The 19,105-nt window shown below is 51.9% G+C and overlaps 1 protein-coding gene across 6 annotated transcripts in view; it reads right to left on the bottom strand.

The window, feature by feature from the left end:
- Nfatc2 (nuclear factor of activated T cells 2) overlaps nt 1-19,105 on the bottom strand; it is a 127,551-nt gene that overhangs the window by 97,131 nt on the left and 11,315 nt on the right. For 3 of the 6 annotated variants that reach the window (XM_021180861.3, XM_021180854.3, XM_021180892.2), the window contains exon 1: nt 18,111-18,398. The exons of the other annotated variants lie outside the window; for them this stretch is intronic. In XM_021180861.3, coding sequence (XP_021036520.1) covers nt 18,111-18,240 — 130 coding nt within the window. In that variant the 5' untranslated portion in view covers nt 18,241-18,398. Of the gene's footprint in view, nt 1-18,110; nt 18,399-19,105 lie in introns of those variants that run through there. 6 annotated transcript variants of the gene reach the window in all.

Raw genomic sequence — 19,105 nt, 5'->3', positions numbered from 1 at the left:
CACTCCCAACTGAGGGTACTTCATGTCAGTGTGGGTCACGACCCCATTATTAGAATTTGCTAACTCCCCAGGGCTGCCGTTGGCCTTCTCATTTCACTCGCGTGACATGGCCTCAAGATACAGAGGGGAAACATGGCCACTGGGATCCATGAGTCTGCGCTCGAGATGTCCACACTCAAGTGTGAGACGTTTTCTAGAATCAGGATTCCCTGCTCATTCCTGTCCCTTTATAGATATGGCCCAGGAGGGGACAAGAGTCCCCAAAGACACAAAATTTGCAGATTCAGAACTCCTTCAAAGGATTCATTTGATCCCCAAAAGTCAGGATCATGGTTACAGAGCCCGCAAACCATTAAGAGGAGGGATATAGGGTGGCCTAAATACATTTTTAACAGCAGCGGCCATTTTGAGTCTCTGCTGTCCCATCTCAAGGGCCCACCAGAAACAAGAGGGTCACTCTAGTAGATTATGTTGCTCCGTCACCTCATTCTGTCCCTTGAACTCCAAGCCTGACCCCTTACATTCCTCACTGGGGAATTTCTCCGGAGTCACCAAGGGATGCTAATTCCCACCACCAACTCTTTCTCCAAGGCCCCACTTCTGTGATGACTCAGCCTTGGCTGCTCAACTCTCACAGCTCCTACCCCAGGCACCAGCAAATCCTGACCTCTCTGCTCTCACGTCACAAACCAGCATCCTCACTCCCTGCAGCACGCATGTCTGTCTTGAGCGAAGCCTCCCCCCTCCTCTGACCAGTGTCCACTCTGGAAACTGTCCTTCTATGCTTCCTCTAGTCCTTTAGGTTGGTCATCATGGGCCCTGTCTGTCCCTGTCACTAGCCTGTGTCCCCAATCCACCTGTGTCCAGTGTCCCCCAGGCAGCTCAGAGACAGCCCCACTGAGGGCTTTTTAAGCCCTTCCTGCTCAGGGTTCTTGAGAAAACTCTCCCCTCATCCTTCAAGATCTTCCTGGGAACGAATGCTTCCCTTCAGTGCTTCTGCTCTAACAGTAGCTTCATAGATTGCCCAGCACCCCCAACCCCCCCAGCAGATCTTCTCCAAACCCCCTTCTGCCACCTCTCCTTTGTACCAGCTACCAGATCACACCACATCTGACTCAAGTTTAGTAAACTAGTCCTGCTAAATAAGAGCCAGGCAAACCACACCCCAAGGGCCCATATTTTATCTGCTGGTAAAGTTTGATTGGTACACAGCCATGTCTATTCATTCCTAGAGCTTGCTTCTTCATTGGAACAGCAGAGCTTAGAGTTTTGGCAGGGTCTATACGAGCCACAAGTCTTAAAATATTTACCCTCTGGCTCTTTATGGGCGTTGGTAGTTCTACTCCTGATTCTGAGCTTGGGTTCACATCCGCTGTGGGTCAGCATTGTTTGCCTGGCACCCACCACAGTTCCTGGCACTTACAGCCCACCACAAACCTAGAGGATTAATAAAAGAATCATACCCGGTGTCCTGCAAGCCAGGAATGGGGTCTCCTGCTCTGGAGACCTGGGGTGGACACTCTGGTGATCTTTGGCCTCTGTGTACCTTTTCTAAGGTCAGCTTAGCTAAATTGACCTCAATATACCCAGATGGTGCCTCTGATCCAGAGGAGGGCTCCCAGAGGGCTGCTCACCACTCTTAACATGAAAACAAATGACCTCACTTGGGCCAGCATGGCTGGGGTCTGTTCTGGCTACCCACAGCCTCTCCTCTCTGGGGGAAGCACCCACTTCCACCCGGTCTTGGCAGTTTCTATTCCCTCTGCCTCTACAGTTCCATTCACCCAGGCCCACAAGCTCTGACACTGTCCCTTAAACAGCTCACGTCCCTTCAGGGACTCTACACCCTGTATGTCCCCAATTCTACCAAAGCAATAGTGGTATCAGCTACTGATTAGCAAGTCTGCCTGTAACCTGACCAGAGATGCCATGAGGACTCTCCTAAGTCCTACTGAGCCTCTCTGTTGCCTGGATGGAAGTTGGTAGGCCCTCCACAGAAGAATGCCAGCATTCCTCAGTAAAGGAATTCCTCCATGAAAATCACATGGGACCCTGACAACACTCTTCTACCTGACCTACAAGGCATCATCTATAGAGGGGGCGACTGGATAGGTAACATCCGTCAAAATCCCAAATGCATCCCAGAGCTCTTGCACCGCTCTCAGAAGTGCATCCTATGTGGACGCTCACATCTGTAGGAGAGGAGGGAGTGGTAAGTTAGAGTCGGCAGCCCTGGGGCAGGTGGAAGCTCTGGCTCGTTCCCACCGTGACCTACAAAAGTCCTTCTGCACCAAGCAGCAGTGGCCACTGGGGTTCAGTAGGAGAGAAAAGGCAAGGTGGACCCAGGGTGCGTTGTCTGAAAGAGGAGGGGGCACATGAATGTGGGGAGATGTGCACATGTGTATATGTGCACACCTAGGCACACACAAGGCCAGAAGAGGACGTCAGGTGTGCTGCCCCCTCACTCTCCACCTTATTCCCTTCAAGTCAGGATCTCTCGCTGAACTTTGAGCAGGCCTGGTGGCCAGCAAGTGCCAGCAATCCTCCTGTCTCTGCCTAACAACATTGGAGTTACAGGAGCGTGTAGCCACACTCACCCACTGGACCATCTCTGCAGCCCTGCTAAAAGGAGACCTTTTGGTTTCTGTATTATACAGAGAAAACAAACTTAATTTTGCAAACATGTTTAGCCTCTGTGGGGCAGATGGGGGGAGGTGGAGGTGACTTTGAACATGACATGTGACAACAGAACTCTGCTGACTGGGCGGGAAACAGAACCTAGCCTTGCTCTGCTGCTAAGTGGCTACAGCGCAGCAGAAGAAAAGTCCCCACCCACTCTGGGCCCCACAGTCTCTCTCAGACTTGGCACTTTAATTTTCTAGCTCGGGTCTGCAGGGCTGGAGTTTATGTGGCACACGGGGTGAAGGTGTGTCTGAACCTGAGCTGGTGCTGCGTGCATGTGCACACATGCCACTTCCCGACAGACAGCATGGCACAGATGTCTAACTGGGGAGCCAGTGAGCATCAAAGGCATGTTCAGTGATGTTCTGAGCACCCATTCTCTATAAACTGACCAAACCGGACACCAGCCCTGTACAGAGATCCCAGCCACATTCAAACTCTGGGCCTCAAAAGCATGGCCCAGGAGGTTGTAAACAATCTAGAACTATAGCCAGTGTGGACGCACATCATGGGGTGTGGCAGTGCCCATAATGCCAGCACTTGGAGGCTGAGGCAGGAGAAATGCTGTGAATTCAGAGACAGCCAGGATGACAGAATAGGGGCCCTGTCTTAAGAAACCATGCCAAATACACATACACACTGCCACACACACAAACATGGGACACACATGGGTTACACACACACACACACACACACACACAAACACACAGAGCCTCAGAGCCCCAAGGAGCAGCCAGGCTCACTGAGCCTAGTATTGCAGTGTTTACACTGGTTTAATCCACCCTGGTGGCAGTTTTCTCTCCTTTCTTTCCCCCCTCTCTTGTCTCTCCCCAAGTCTATAAATGTTTAACAGCAAGCAGGGGCTGTGAAGGTAAGAAAGAACCTTTGCTTTCTCCAGGATCTGACAGCGAAGCTCACAGAGGGCAAGCCATTACCATCTTCCAGTCAGTGGCTGGGACCCTCACTCTTGGGCTCTTTGGAAACAGCCCATGTGCCTGCTGGACCTTACTGCCTCACCTGCCCATAGCCCAGATGGAAGCCAGCGCAGCTCAGAACCACACCTGGAGGGTTTCCATTAGCCTATTTGCATATCTTGGCTCCAGACAGTCTTGCTAGTAAACATCACGTATTCACTGTGCCTGTTCCACTCCACTCTCACCTTTTCTTTTTAAAATGTGTGTGTGTGTGTGTGTGTGAGACACTACATTCAAGTGGACCATCTGGACAGAGGCTCTAAGCCTGCATTTCACCCCCCACTCTCTCCTCCCACTTCGTTTTCTTTGAGGTATAATTTGTGTGGTGGGCAGAGGTGAAGGGTTTTGTCAAACACTAAACATCTTAGTTTGCCAGCACCATCAAGATATGCGTAGGTCTCTGTGACCCTGCACAGTGTGCCCATGTTAAGGCACACAGGCAGCAGAGGGGAACCCAGGACTTAGGAAGACACTCGAGGGTTGGGAGCTCTCAACTGAGACACCACTCCTACCAACTCAAAGAGAAAACAGTATCTAGACAGAAAGAGCCTGAGGCTGGAGAGATGGCTCACTGGTTAAGAACAGTGGCTGTTCTTCCAGAGGACCCAGGTTCGATTCCCAGCACCCACATGGCAGCTCAGAACCATTCTATAACTCTAGTTCCAGGGGGTCTGATACCCTCTTCTGATCTCCAAAGACACCAGGCTCACACATGGTACACAGCCATGCATGCAGGCAAACACCCGTATACACAAAATAAATAAAACTGTAAAGAGGAGACAGCTCTTTCTATGTACCGTGCACTCATGGTGGGCTACTTCCATGTCACCTACCATGAGAGATACCTGGCCTACCCTAGAGATGTCAGTCCCCAGAGGAAGTAGGAAAGCAGGAGCCATAGGTGCTACGGGCCCTCTATCCTGTCCTCTTCCCCAACACACACACACACACATTTCACACTCACCGTTCCCCTTGCCCAGAGTCCCCTTCCATACCCATAGCTTCCTTCTCCTGGGCCACTGTCTGCCTGACTAACCAGACTAGACTACAGTAGCTTTTAGACTCAGCTCCTAAACAGCCCTCTAGTGAGGTGCACTGACACAGTCGTTGATTTGTCCCCCCACCCCGAGAAGGTGAGTGCAGGGCTCAGGTAGCTAAAACACTTGGGATGGACCCACCAAACACTGGAGGCACATGACACAAGATATGGATTTTAACCCTCACTTCTACATGACCGGCAAGGACAGCCTACTCACCCTCCACAGACAAGAAAATAGAAGCCCAGAGCCGGCTTCACCTACCCAGAGTCCTTTGTTCCTGGGAACGGATGGGGCATGCCCACCATGGGCTGGAGAGTCCGGGGCCCCACTCCAACCTAAGGATACTTTGTAGCCAGGGCTGGTGTACATATGGTTGAGTTGTTGCCCCGCCCACTCCAACAGCTGGCCATCCAATGTCCCACTGCTTTGCAGGATTGACTGAGGCTGAGGCCTATGGCTCTGAGCTTCGAGGCTTTGACCTGCACTTCCTGCACTCTGCAGAGGCTCATTCTGCCTGAAGCATCGCCTATGCGCCACACCCTGGAACCTGAGGAAGCATCCCTTGGCTGTCCTGCCACCTCAGTAGCTGCTCTGAACCCCTTGCTCATTCCTGGTCCTGCTGGCTCCCCACAGCTTCAGCTGGCCATTTGGTTCTACAACTGACACGCAAGGCTGTCTCTCACCAACACAATGCTCTTGCCACAGGGTCCCGGGGCTCAGTCAGCATCTGGACCCTAAGAATACTTGGGGAGTCCTCTGGCAATTTTTCGGGAACTTCAGGACAAGACTGGCTGCCTATCTACAAGGAAATGGAGGCACGGTGAGCTGGCTTCACAGACTCGGCAGAGTCCTACCAGGAGCCAGGCCAGCCTACCACTAGTGAAAGGCTACTCACTGTGTCCAAAGAACCTAGGCCACCCCTCCCCCTCCTGTGTGACCTGAGTACACTCTGAGTCCTCGTGGGTAACAACACAGGTCAGTTGGTCTTTCTCACACAGGGCAGCTCAGCTTACTCCACACAAAGCCCCAAATACACTTACCCAAAGACTCTGGGTAAATCTTTTTAACAATCCTGACCTCCCCTGCTATAGTTTGTTTGGTTTGACAGTGTGGCACGCGCTAGCCTCAGCCTCTTCAAACGCGTTCCTTAAAAGAGGAAGGAATTTTACAGAAATAAAATGAGCTGGTCAGCACTTGAAGAGTTCTCTTGGCATCCCAGACTGTGCCGACCTCTGGATGTGTGTGAAGCTGCTAGAGAAAGCCTCCAGCGCAGGCTCCCTCCTCGCCCCCATCCCCCCAGCTGGCCGGGAGGGAAGCCACGAACTCTCACAGAACTCTTAGTGATTCAGTAAGCTGACTGTCATAACAGAAGTGTTAGGAGTCAGCACACCTGCACCATTTGCTTTAAACCAAAGACCACCACACACAGCCAACACAGGTCGGTTGGCTTTTCTCACAAGAACACTATGAATCAGGTAATACAGCTTTTCCCAGTTTTACAAATGGGGAAAATGAGGGTCAGAGAGGGTGAGTAATCTGCCCAGAGCCACAGAGCTTTGAAGCTGCAGAGGCAAGACAGTCTGAGGCAACCTGGCCCCTCCACACACCCCCACAACCACTACTGAACCCCCATTTCTCATGAAAGAGGCTATTTTTGGAATGGTGATGCCTTAACTATGAGGGGAACGATGGACCCCCAGGACTGAACCTGCTGTGGGAGCCACTGTTGGCCTGACAAAAAGGAAGAGAGAGAAAGAAATTGACAGACAGAGACAGGAAGGAGAGGAAGAAGAGGGAAGGAGGAACGGCCTGGACGCAAGCTTTCAAGTATCTAAAAGCACAGGCAGGCAGAATTTTAAGGAAGTGGGATATAATGGCAAAAATAGGAAGTTTACTAGGCCTTGTGGGGAGGGGTTGCAAATCTGGGGAGCCCTGTCCCCACTTTTCCAACCCTTCATGAGCTCGCAGCTGAGGTCTAGCTCTGAGGCATCATGGTAGCGCACAAGACGCTATGGCCAGTCAAAACATATTGGCAGCAATGAAAGGGGATGGGTTCTCAGGATAGACCTGAGATTCCCCTAAACTCCTGCATGTGTGACTGCAGGAACCCTGTAGCAGACCAGGAAGGCAGCAGATTTCCACCTGGCTACCTTCACAGCCTACAAGGAGAAGCACTTTCAAACGTCACCGATGGCCTTTAAGTAATGAAGGGAGCTCTCAACAAACTTCCCCCAAGCCTTTAGTCCCGTCCCCCTCCCTCACTGCACGCAGAGGGCAGTGGTGACTGGATTCCCCTTAAATGAGTCATGTGTGCGAAGGAGAGGATCCAGGTTGTCACACCCTTTATTCGGAGGTGACACACACAGACGGGGCCCTGAAAGTTGAGAAATTCCACCCAGATCAGCGGGTCCAAGAACACCAGAGAAGGCAAGGAGCCGTTTACCCTCTTGTCTCGCCAGTATGGAGGTGCTGGCAGAAGCTGCCTGGCGCCCTCTCATCTTTGCTGACCTTGTCCAGGGCAAGACGGCTGTCTGCCTTCACCAGACAGAGGCAGCTTCGGTAGTGCCTCCAAGTCTGCCACCGAGCCAGGCACCCACATGAGAGGACAAGGGACAGAACCAGAGGAAGGAGCCTAGCAGAGCAGCAGCCGTTAGGATGCTTACAAAATCACAGCGCCCTGGGCTGCATCGGGAGATGAGGAGCCAGTGCACCCTGTAAGCCTCACGGTCTCCTTTAAGCAAAGGGCACCAGGGGCCATTTAGCAGTTGAGGTATTTTGGGGTCCTCTTGCCTTCTGGGATCCCAGTCACCTGCTTGCTGTCTCACTAATAGCTGGTGTCCACTAAGCCACCAGCCTGCATGTGTTCCTTTTCATAACAAGCTGGCAGGCTGATACTACCTACTCTGGTAGGGATAAACTTGAAGTTCGGGTACAGGGAATCCCCCAATGTCACGGACACGCGTGTGCGCACACACACACAAAGACATCACTGACGTGGCGTCACACAGTTATAACAGCTACCTCATGCTTTTTGCTCACGCACATGGGCATGAGCATACACATGCGCACACGCCCAAGACTGTATGACCTGGGGGCTTCTTTCCCTGGTACCCAGCAAATAAGTAAACCCTCTGAACTCTCTTGCCCTAGACTGGGCTTGGCTGGCCTTGGATTTCACATAAACGGGGTCACACAGGCAGTGTCAATCCTAGGATTCTCCTAGGTGGGGCTTCGTAGGTTTCTTTTTCAGAAGTGGGGGAGGGGTGCTGCTTCCTGTGAATGAACCTTCGTTTCCTTTCATCCGCCACCCTCCCTCCACTTTTAAAGACCTGCGGTTCCTGGAGAACAAGCCTGAGATCTGGAGATCTGGCAGGCGAGCTTCCTTAGCAATAGGGGAAGGGACGATCTGGTCAGAAGTGTTCACCGAAAATAAATGGCAGACAACTCTCCCACAGAAGCCGGACTGGCCACGACACAGCCCACCCAGCCCAGGGCAGCCCCACAGGAAGGGATGAAGTTAGACACTCGCTGGCTCCTCTGTAGCCTCCTCTGAGAGCTGAGCCCCTCCGCCCATTCGCACTCCCTCAGAAGCCAGACCCCTACAAGCAAACCTTCCTCTTGGTTGCCATGGCGACATGAAACCCTAAACTAGGGACTCAGACCAAATACCATGTATACCCTTCTCTACCCCCAGCTCCCATTTAATGTGAGTGCCATGTTTCCAGAGGTGGGCACCCTTAATCAGTGCACCCCCCACCCCACCCCCACACACAAACACACACCTGGTCATTAAGACATTCCTCCCAGTCCACCCAGCAGAGGTGACATCACCCACCATGGATTTCAAACCTGCAGCCCACCTTCTGAGGATTAGGCAGGCAAACAGCCCCTTCCCTCAGCCTTTAAGAGGCTAGCTACAAACCTTTCAGGCTTAAAGGGTTTCCCTCACTGAGCAGCCCCCTTCTGCAGGCACACCCCAGCAGGTCTGTTTTGATAAGGCCTTGACAAATCCCCATGCATTGCAGGCCACTTTCTGGCCTTCCGAAAGCTCGAAAGCTCGTTCAGGCATAGCTCAATTAAAATTCACAGGGAAGGGCTTGCTAGGAGAAACGTACTTTATTAACTTATAACAGGCCCTTTTCCAAATCCTTACATTAGAAGGCTGGGCCCCAGTGCCAGCTCAGGAAAAGAGGCTCCCCCCACACTCTGTCTCCAGCTCAGCCTGCTAAAAGGGAGCAAGAGAACACATTAAAGGTCCAGGGCCCAGGGTTTTGGGAGTAAGTGCCAAGGGATGTGGAGACGGCTCAGTTGGTAAAGTGCTTACAGAGCTGAGCCCAGTACCCACATAAAAAAAGCCAGGCATGGTGACAAAGCCCTCTCATAATCCTAGCACTAGGGAAGTGAAGCTGGGCAGAGCCTAGGGGTTTGCTGAGTCCAGCTAAACGGGTGTGTTTCTGGTCAGTGCAAGAGAGACCCTGCCTAAAACAAGATAAGTCAGATAGCCACTGAGGAGAGACACCCAAAGTTAGCCTTTGGCCTTCAAACACACACATACACACACACACTACATGCCATGGTTGGCCGTCACTGGATGGTCTATCTAGTAATATCCACACCACAGAGGAGAACCCCGAGGCATGACCTCATTTCTTCAACAGATAAACAGTAAGAAAATTGGCTGGTTGGGACTTTCAAAAGATAAAGGAATCAATGGTTGAGTCAACCACTCACAACACAAGGATCTTTAGGGCTGGATGCAAAAACAAAACAAAAACAGCACAAAACAGCAAAAGCCCCTGGAAGACAAAGAGTGAGACTTGAACACTGGATGGCTGATATATAAACGACTTTATATGACTCTATCTTTGGCTGTTTGTATTCTTGCCTTTTTTCCCCCCATAGACCCAACCAGCTGTGCATCAGAATTGTTGGGGAGACATCATCTGCGGGTGGGGGTGTTGCATTGCATTGCAGCATGGCCCTAGCACGCAGAGGCCAGGGCTTCACCACCAGCAGCTTTTCATAAGCTGTGTGTGGTGGATGGGTTAGCTCTAAATTTGACACACCAAGGAGGAGAAACCTCTGGAAAATCTGCCCGCATCTCCCAACACATCTTTGGGGCATTTTCTTGATTGCTGGTTGATGTGGGAAGGGCCTAGTCCACTGTGGGCGGTGGTGGTGGTGGGCTGGTGGGCCCCGGCTATAGGAAAGGTAGCTGAGCAAGTCTGAAGTGAGGCTTCTGCCCTCCACGGCCTCTGCTCCAGCTCCTGCCTCTGCGTTCCTGCTGGAGCTCTCTGCCCTGACTTCCCTCAGTGATGAACTACGATCGGGGCATCCAAGTCTAACAAGTCCCTTCTTTGCCAGGTTGGTTTTGGTCGGTGTTTTATCACAGCAACAAAAGAGCAAACAACAACACTGGTTGTGGAGGGCCATTCCCATAATCCCAATATTTGGGAGATCAAGAAAAGAGGGTCAGAAGTTCAAGGTAATCCCCGACAAGTTTGAGGGCCAGCCTGTGCTACATAAGGCCTATTTCAAACAACGCCAAAACTGTGCTGAGCCCTGGGAACATCGTTTTACCCATTTGAATGAATTTCCTTTAAAACAAAATGTTTCCATCATTTTCTACTTGTGTGTCTATGTGCATGCATACATGTGCTAGAGCACACGTGGGAGATCAAAGGACAACATGCGGGAGTCAGCTTTCTCCCTCCACCTTCTGGGACCAACTCAGCTTGTCCCTCGTGGTAGCAAGCACCTTTACAAACCGAGCCATTGTGCTGGTACATTTTTAGTTTTTAAAAAGTCCGTTTATTATCGGCGTGTGCTCTGATGTACACATGGTGGTCAGAGGACAACGTGTGGCAGTCAGTCCTTTCCTTTGCTCATGTGGGTCCTGGGGATGGAACTCAGGTCGCCAGGCTTGCTCAGAGCATGCCTTTCCCCACTACACCATCTCTCTGGCTCTGAAGACATTTTTTTTAACTCATTACTAAAGCCAGGGGGAGTGAACTATACACTCTGCTTGAGGGTTTTGATATTGGGGGAGGGGGGCAGAGTCCAAGTCCCCAAGAGCAGCCGTATTGATTTTTCTCATATATATATATTTGTCCATATATTTGGGGGTTGTTTTTTGTTTTTTTGGTTTGGTTTGGTTTGGTTTTTTTGGTTGGTTGGTTGGTTTGGGTTTTGGTTTTTCGAGACGGGGTTTCTCTGTGCAGCCCTGACTGTCCTATCCTGCAACTTGCTTTCTAGACCGAGCTGGCCTAGAGATCCTCCTGTCTCTGCCTCCTGAGGGCTGGGATTAAAGGTGTGTACCACCTCTGCAGATGTCCATATCTTTAACACGGGATCTATTAACTACACAATTCTATGAATCACAATGGGATGGAGATGGGCATAGGTGACCATTCTATCACTGCCCCTTACTGTTGCACTCTGGAGAAAATTTAGTAACAAAAGGTCAGAGGGAAAGTCAAAGGCAGCTCCCCGTACTCCCACTGGAGGACCACACAGCCTGGACCAGCCCAGCCCAGCCCAGTCTCCAGGCAAGCCTGATGCCCTAACTCAGTTTGGAAACTGCCATCAAAACCTCAGCTCGGAGCGATGGCTCAGTGGTTAAGAGCACTGACTGTCTTCCGGAGGTCCTGAGTTCAAATCCCAGCAACCACATGGTGGCTCACAACCATCTGTAACAAGACCTGATTCCTTCTTCGGGTGTCTGAAGACAGCTACTTACATGTAATAAAAAAAAAAAAAAAAAAAAAAAACCCTCAGCTCAAAGGGTGCAGCAGCTAGGGAAGTGAGCTGGCCACAGCTCTCTGGGAGCCTGAGGCTACTTCCTGTGCTAGGGAGGGAGGAAGTCGCCCCTAGGGGAAAGCCACAGGGCATCCACCCATCATGGAGCTGAGTTTTCAAGGCTGCTCCTTTCTGGCTCAGCACACACCTGGGAGCTGCCTGCATCACCCAGAAAGCAGCCTCCAGAACTTTCCAGCCAACAAAGGAAGCACTTGCAGCCGCTGGGTTCCGGGCAGAGCAGGTACTCCAGAGCTGAGCAGAGCCGACAGGGGTCTTTGAGTCAGAACCAGACAGGCTTCTGTGTTTGCTGACTTGCTCAGGCACCAGGTAGAGCCTGACAATCAACAGACACCACACGCCTCAGGGCTCACCTGCTCTTCTGGTTAAAGGCACACCACAGCCTAAGGAAGGGGCTCTTTTCCCCCCAGGAGTCAGGATACTTAGAACAGCCTACCCAGGGCCCACCCATCACCATCCACAGTTACAAAGCTCAGGCCACTGGGGCAGGAATCCCATACCTCACCAAACCCTCACTTACGCCCTAATGGGACTATTGTCTTCACCAGACACAGCAGAGATAAGAAACATGAGCCAAGAACCAAAGTCATATGGCCTCTAGCAGCCCACTAAGAGACCTTATAGCATCTTTGCATCATCTAACCTGCGAGCACTGGTCAGCTTGCTGCAGGCCTCGCATTTCTGCTCAGCCCAGGTTCCCAGATAGCCAACAAGTCAAGCCAGGGCCTTTGGGGTTTATATATGGTGTTCTGACTTGCACAATGGAAGGGAAGAAGGGCTCGGGTGCCACCCCCACCCCCAACCAAGAAGCACATGTGACAGAGAAAGAAACAAAAACAGAGGCTGGGGGATGTGGCTGCTCTCCACAGAGTGCTGGCCTAGCTTGCACGAATCCCGGGGGCTTCCATCCCTGGTGCTTCATAAACTGGGTGTAGTGGCCCTGTAATCCCAGCACGTGGGAAGTGGAGACAGAAGCATTCAAGGTCACCCTTGGCTACAGAGAAAGTCTGAGGTCAAGAGGAGCATGTTATATGAGATGAGAGAGGAAGGGGGGAGGAGGAGGAAGAAGAGGGGGAGGGGAAAAGGAGGGGGAGGAAGAGAGAAAGAAGAAATGAAAAGCATAAAGTGAAGAAGAGCCAATCCCCCCCTCCCCCCCCCCCCCGTTACGTCCTATACTTTTTCTAATTCTATTTTGCTGGTGAGTTCAGGCATCTGGGCCCTCCCATCCCACCTGGTCACATACAGAAGCTGCCATGCATGGGGCTGTCGGATGCCTACTGGAGGCTGCAGCTACGGGATGCTCTGGGGACACATTGGTTGTGTGCTGTAAGGCTGAATGCACACAGAGCCTCAGATCCCAAGCACCCCTGCTCCAGACAGGCCTTGCATTGCCAACGCATGAGGCTACTTTTCTTGTCCTTAGCTCCCCACCTTCTGGGCTAGAGAGCCCAGGAGCCAATGGGAGTGCTGCTCTCAGGCTCTGTGTGCCACTGTTCCCCGTCAGAAATTAATGATAAGGGACAGTGAGCTTTCCAAGCTAGAATGATGGAAGGGGGGTGCGGGGGGGGGGGGAACGACACTCCAGCCCCACTTCCTCTGTGGTCAGGGATCTTCTCACCTCCCCTGGGGCACCTGAGGACCGTGTTTGTCCAAAGCAGGTTCATTAAAGCCTGCCCTTAACTCCACACAAAGGGCAGCATCTCTGAAAGTCACGTGTGTCCAGCAAGCCAGCTCACTTAGTATACAGGCCTATTTTTAGCAGCACCAAAAAAAGCCAGTTACTATATCACAGCACCTCATTTGTCCCCATTTGTTGACCAGGCTGTGTCCCATGCCAGTTCCAGGTTATCCAGGCAAAAGCAGGCAGCAGGTCTCATTCATCTCCCCGCCCACTGGGCCTGGCACCAAACCAGCATGCCATGTGTTTGCAGGAAGGATGAGGTTTTCACTGTGCCTGCAGATGGGTTGAGAGCAGGTATCCTCAAGCGGATGGATGGGCAGGTGACATCAGGGGCTCCCTCGAGAAATGGTGGGAAGAACCGGGCGTGGTGGCGCACGCCTTTAGTCCCAGCACTCGGGAGGCAGAGGCAGGAGGATTTCTGAGTTCCGAGGCCAGCCTGGTCTACAGAGTGAGTTCCAGGACAGCCAGAGCTACACAGAGAAACGCTGTCTCGAAAAACCAAAAAAAAAAAAAAAAAAAAAAAAAAAGGTGGGAAAAGCCCAAGGCAGTGGGAGTGGGGAGAGGCTGCGCCCTGGGGGTCACAGGTGGATGGTGTATGCTTGTATGTATACTCTGTGCTCATGACATACGTGTGTTCGAACAGCCAGTTCATGCATATGTATGTACGTGTGTGTGTGTGTGCGAGTGATCTGTGATTTTTCATCAGCTTTTCGAACAGTGTGAGCCCAGCAGCGTAAGGACCACAGAAACAGACTCTGAAAAGCAGCAAGCAATGCTCATAGGGCATTTGTTTGACTTCACAAAGGTCAGACCCACTGAGGCAAACTGGTTGTATAAGCACTGCTACCTGTCTGTCCCCAGCACAGCATCCAAGTGAAATGATACTTCTGGAGGTGACCAGAGAATTCCAAGTTGGGAGAAGGAAGGGTCCACAGAACCCTGAGCATGCCCAAAAGAACCTTAACAGAAGGAGCCACCAACAGCAGCACATCTCCCCTCCGGGGTGGGATCAGCAGCCACCAGGACCCTAGTGCCCTAACCCTCCTCTCTACACAGGATAAACGTGGATAGCTCATCCACTAGCAGAGAAGGGAGAGTTTGCTCTTGAAACATCTCCAGGCAAACAAATGTGGAAACAGGGTTGGATCATATCTTAGATACAATTTACCCAAACTGACTCCTGTAGAAACAGCATAAATAGAGGTGGTGAGGTGGCTATGGGGGGGGATGGGGGGGGGAGCTGGCCAACAAACCTGACCGCCTGAGTTCAGTACCCAGCACCCACATGATGGAAGGAGAGAACTGACTCCCACAAGTCCCTCGGCATAGAGAGAAGAGAAACCTAAGGCCACTGCACACACGAGAATATCACAGATAAGTATCACTCAGGAATACTGCTGGGAAGGCCCTTAGTATACAATCAAACAGATAGCACCACCACAGGAAAATGCATATAGTGGCCAAGTAGTGTTTATACTGGGAACAGTGGGCTTACCTACAGTATACACTCACATGCTTATGCTCAGATGGCCTGTATCAACCAATGTGCAACCGGTCTAAGAATAAGATTATATTTTTGTCATAGGCACTTAAAAGACACTTTTATGCCAACCGAGTCCTGTTTCTAGTAAACTCCCAGGGAAACAGGAATAAATACCTTCTGAGCATAACACAAGCATTCATCTAAATCCTATACCAGCATCCAAGGTCCTCCTGCCAAGGTCAAACCCAAGGTCGTTCTTACGGAGGACCAGAGCCCAGTGCTCGGCATCTACACTGGGTGGCTCACAGCCAACTCCACCTCTAGCTCCAGAGGCCCCGATGCCCTCTTCTGACCTCTGCAGACACCCGCATGCTCACGGTGCACATGCCCATACACGGTTACATACACAAACACACAGTTAAAAATAAAATATTATTCTGGGGGGTGGGGAGGAGGTATGGGATGTGGAACAGTTGGAGGGTGAATCGGGAGAAGGGGAATAAAATATGGAGTGTAAAAAATAAATTAATTTTAAAAAATATTATTCTAAAAAAAAGGCGAAGATGGCTACCATGTCCATTTTTATGTAATCTTCTACTTGAGGTACCAGCCAGTGCACCTGAAAAAGACAAGTCAAGAGAGGCCTGAGAAGGGGCGAGACAGTTCAGCGTGGGCAGAGCTGGGTCTTTTCGCCCTGGTATCCTCAGGCTCGGACATGGTAGGTGATTAGGAAATCGGCTGGATGAGTGCCTGGTTCACGCTGGCTGTGAAAGCATGGGTTTAATAAATGCTAGACAAAGCCCACAGGGATTGAGTTCAGTGGCTTAACTCACTCCAGCCATTTACACGTAAGCGAGCCAGGGTCCAAAGATGTCAAATGACTTGCCCTAGCCCACCACTCCTGTCTTCAGTTCCGTGCTTGCCATAGCCCCATGGACCAAGTGTCTCCCATCCTATCCAGGGGCGGAGCCAGAGGCCTCCCATAGTAGTTCAAAGCCTAGGCTCTGACTTCAGCTCTGCCAGCTCTTCCTTTTACAAAAACTTTAAACACACACACACACACCACGAGAGAGAGAGAGAGAGAGAGAGAGAGAGAGAGAGAGAGAGAGAGAGAGAGAGCGCCACGGCTGCTGGTCAGGCCTCCCCAAACTTCCCTTTGTGCCTTTACTAGATTTCATGTGGCATCTGTCTCACTGTTGACCCTTTTTCCGCTGTGGATTTTTGCCAGGCTCCTGCCCAGCTAACTTAAGACTCATCACCAGGATGCTATCATCCCAGACCAAGGCCTAGTACTAAGATAAAGATCAGATCAGCTCTCGGGGATTCCTGCCATGAAGACACAGAGAAAGGTGACCTCCAGAGCTGAAGAACTTCACATCTGCCTCCCAGAGCTCTGAAGTCCCTTCTGTGCGGCTTGACAACACCCACACTTTCCCAACAGATTCCCAGAGCATCACTAGCCACACCTGAGCAAGGGTCTCACCTGGTGACTTTCCTAAGAACACAACTTGGAAGGGAGTTGCCAGGGAGAAGAAACTCAAGTCCCCTAAGGGGAAGGTCAGGTCAACAGCAGTGAATCAGGCTGACAGCAGGAGAGGAGAAGGGAATGGCCCCACATGCTGTGATCTTCCAAACATCTCTAGCCCTAATCTAACCATGAAGAAAACATCACAGAAATAAAATAAAGCAGGGGTGGCACAGGCCTGTGACCCCAGCTCTGAGGATGCAGTGGCAGGAAGCTGTCTAGTTCCAGGCCAGCCTGAGCTACGTGATACCCTGTCACAGAAATAAATTAAATAGGCTATATATAAGGTATTTATAGCACCTATTTCTAACACAGTGCTTCAAGGCTATCACACACACACACACACACACACACACTCACTGAAAAAGCATGGGCTTTTCTCAATGACAAAGTATCAGTATCAAACCGATACACCATGCTGATGTATGCCTTCCTTGTGGGAAGGGGTCTTGGATATATGGGAACTCTGTGTTACTATCTCAGTGCTTCTATAAATGGGAAACTGGAACCCCCAAATAAAGTATATTATTAAAAACACAACAATAACACAGGGTACCAGGCTTTCCCATGGTCATTAAGCCACCCATCTGCTGGCCACGGAGCTCTGCTTGCCAAGAAAAACTATAAAAAGCACCTCCCACCAGATTTGGCTTGGAAACTATTTCCCCGGAAATCCTCACCCTCCACCCTCACCTAGAGAGAGAGAGAGAGAGAGAGAGAGAGAGAGAGAGAGAGAGAGAGCCTGAGAGAGGAGTGTGAATTCCCTGCCAGATAGGACTTTAATCTTAATGAACACACAGCCCACTGATGTGTGTGAATGGCTCACAGATTGCTAACTGTGTCTTTTCAAGGGAAATCTGTCCCTAGAACGGACTTCTAAAAAATATGAACACTGGCTCTTTGACTCTTATTATCATCTCTAGCTGAAACATAAAATTTGTCACCAAAGCAAGTCCCTCCCCAAAGGTTGTCCGTGAGGACCCTGCTGGGAGAAAGGGTTAATGCCACCAGGACTCCCCAACTCCCCAGCCTGGCATCAAAACCCTTCCTACGCACCAGGCACCAGATGCCCGCAAGCCCGCAGCCACTGAGGCATCTGGAAGCTGCCAGCAGGCTTGCCCCTGAGCCTGCCGCAGGCAAGGGCTGGGCTGTCAAAATCAGGAAACCTGGTTAGGTTTTCTTGTTTGCTCCCAGGCAACAAGTTTTCTAACCAGAAAATGCAATGGGAAGCTGGGCATAAAGCCTGCTACCGCCTCTGACAGATGCTGTTAAATGCTGGAGTGACAGAGGCGTTGCCCAGCCCCCAGCAACAGGGGGCCAGACTAAACTTCAGTAGAAAGAGCGGGTCCTCCTCTCCCAGGTGCCCCATCCATGAGAGCATGGGTGAGGGGCTGGTGAAAGCTCACTTAGTAACCTGGTCCACCTGCAGCGACTGGTAAATTCGGAGAGGAAATGGGCCAGCCTCCTGGCACCAGAGGCAAACCACCCTCAAGCATGAGACAGAGCCTCTTCCTTAGTTTCAACACAAAGTCCCCAACAACCGGCTCCCAGGATGCCACAGGCTCACTGTCTCACAGCCTCAGGGGTAAGACTGTCAGGCTCAGCTGCAGCCTCTCTGACATCCTTGAGCACACGCCCCTCTACCGAAGCCGCTCTCAGAAAGCAAAAACATCTCGCTACAGCCTCTGGGCTGAACTGAAGAGCTAATCATCCTTTGTTATACTGACAGTGACCCTCAACCTCCTGGAAATCTCCCCCCTCCCCTATGGTGTGGCCACTCTGGCTCCCCTCCCTGTCACTAGGGCAGGAGCAACTCCTGCTGCAGGCTCCAGGAGGAAGCCCTGCATCGGGTCCCTAGGCCCTGTCCCCGCCAGGGCTCTAGGACTAGGCTTGGGGAGCCTCCACCGACCTTCGATAGGGTTCAGATAGTCATAATCGAAGAGGATGGAAAAGTCCAGCTCGTCTTGGGGACTGCCCCCGGGCTCGTGGCCTGGACCGTCCCCGCCATCGGGGTCGGGCTGCGGCTCCGGGGCGTCCATGGCTCGGGGCGTTCGGGCTGCGGGTTCGTGTAGGGTCGCGGTGCGCAGAGCAGGGGTCACCGTGTCTGTGGCGCACGGTGAGGCCGAGGATGGCTCACGGCGCAGTGGGTCCTGGACGCGTCCGGGGAGCGGGTGGCGGCGCGAGCTTCCTGCTCAAGGCACCTGTTGCAGCCTGGAGGGGGCGGGGACGGCAGTGGCTGGTGAGGCGGGGCGCCGCCCGGACGGGGAGGGGCACAGCCCGGTCTGGCCTGAGCGACAGGCCCAGACAACTTCTGCTTCACCTGCTGCTGTCTGACCCAGGGTCCGGTCAGAAGCTGTTGCCTGTGAGCTCTACCTTAGGGACCACTCGCTGAGCCTTTCCCGATTCCTAGGAGAGGGGCGCCCTGTCTTCTTGGGGATGCCCACAGCTATGGCTCATGCTAAAGTGTCTGTCTCTGATTTGCAAGCTCCAAACTCAATTGACCAGGCCTGGGCCACCTACCACGTGCCACCCAGCATATAGCAGCCACTGTGGCCCGGTTGGGACAAATTAGGGATAAAGATCATCACCCCTTTTGATAACCAGGAGAGAAATCAGCAGAAGCTGCGAAGGCTTTGGCGCCAGAGGGAAGTGACACGCGAAGTTTGATTCATGATGATCTGGGGACCCTGTCCTGGTAGTGAGAACAGGAAGTGGTCTGGTGTGTGGGAGGCAGAGCTGACAGGTAACCTGTACATCCGGCTGACGGAAGATGTAGATTACCAGGCTCCTCCTCGGGTCTCTCAGTTCCTAGTCTGGATTCAAACCCAATATTATGGAATTTTGATCAAGCCCCTAAGGCAGAGGTTTGGGGTGACTGCTGAAGAACCCAGGGCCACCCTCCAA

The sequence above is a fragment of the Mus caroli genome, unplaced genomic scaffold, assembly GCF_978045245.1.
Source record: "Mus caroli unplaced genomic scaffold, Mus_caroli_1 scaffold_2, whole genome shotgun sequence".
Lineage (NCBI taxonomy): Eukaryota > Metazoa > Chordata > Mammalia > Rodentia > Muridae > Mus > Mus caroli.
This window is presented reverse-complemented; position numbering and strand designations above follow the sequence as displayed.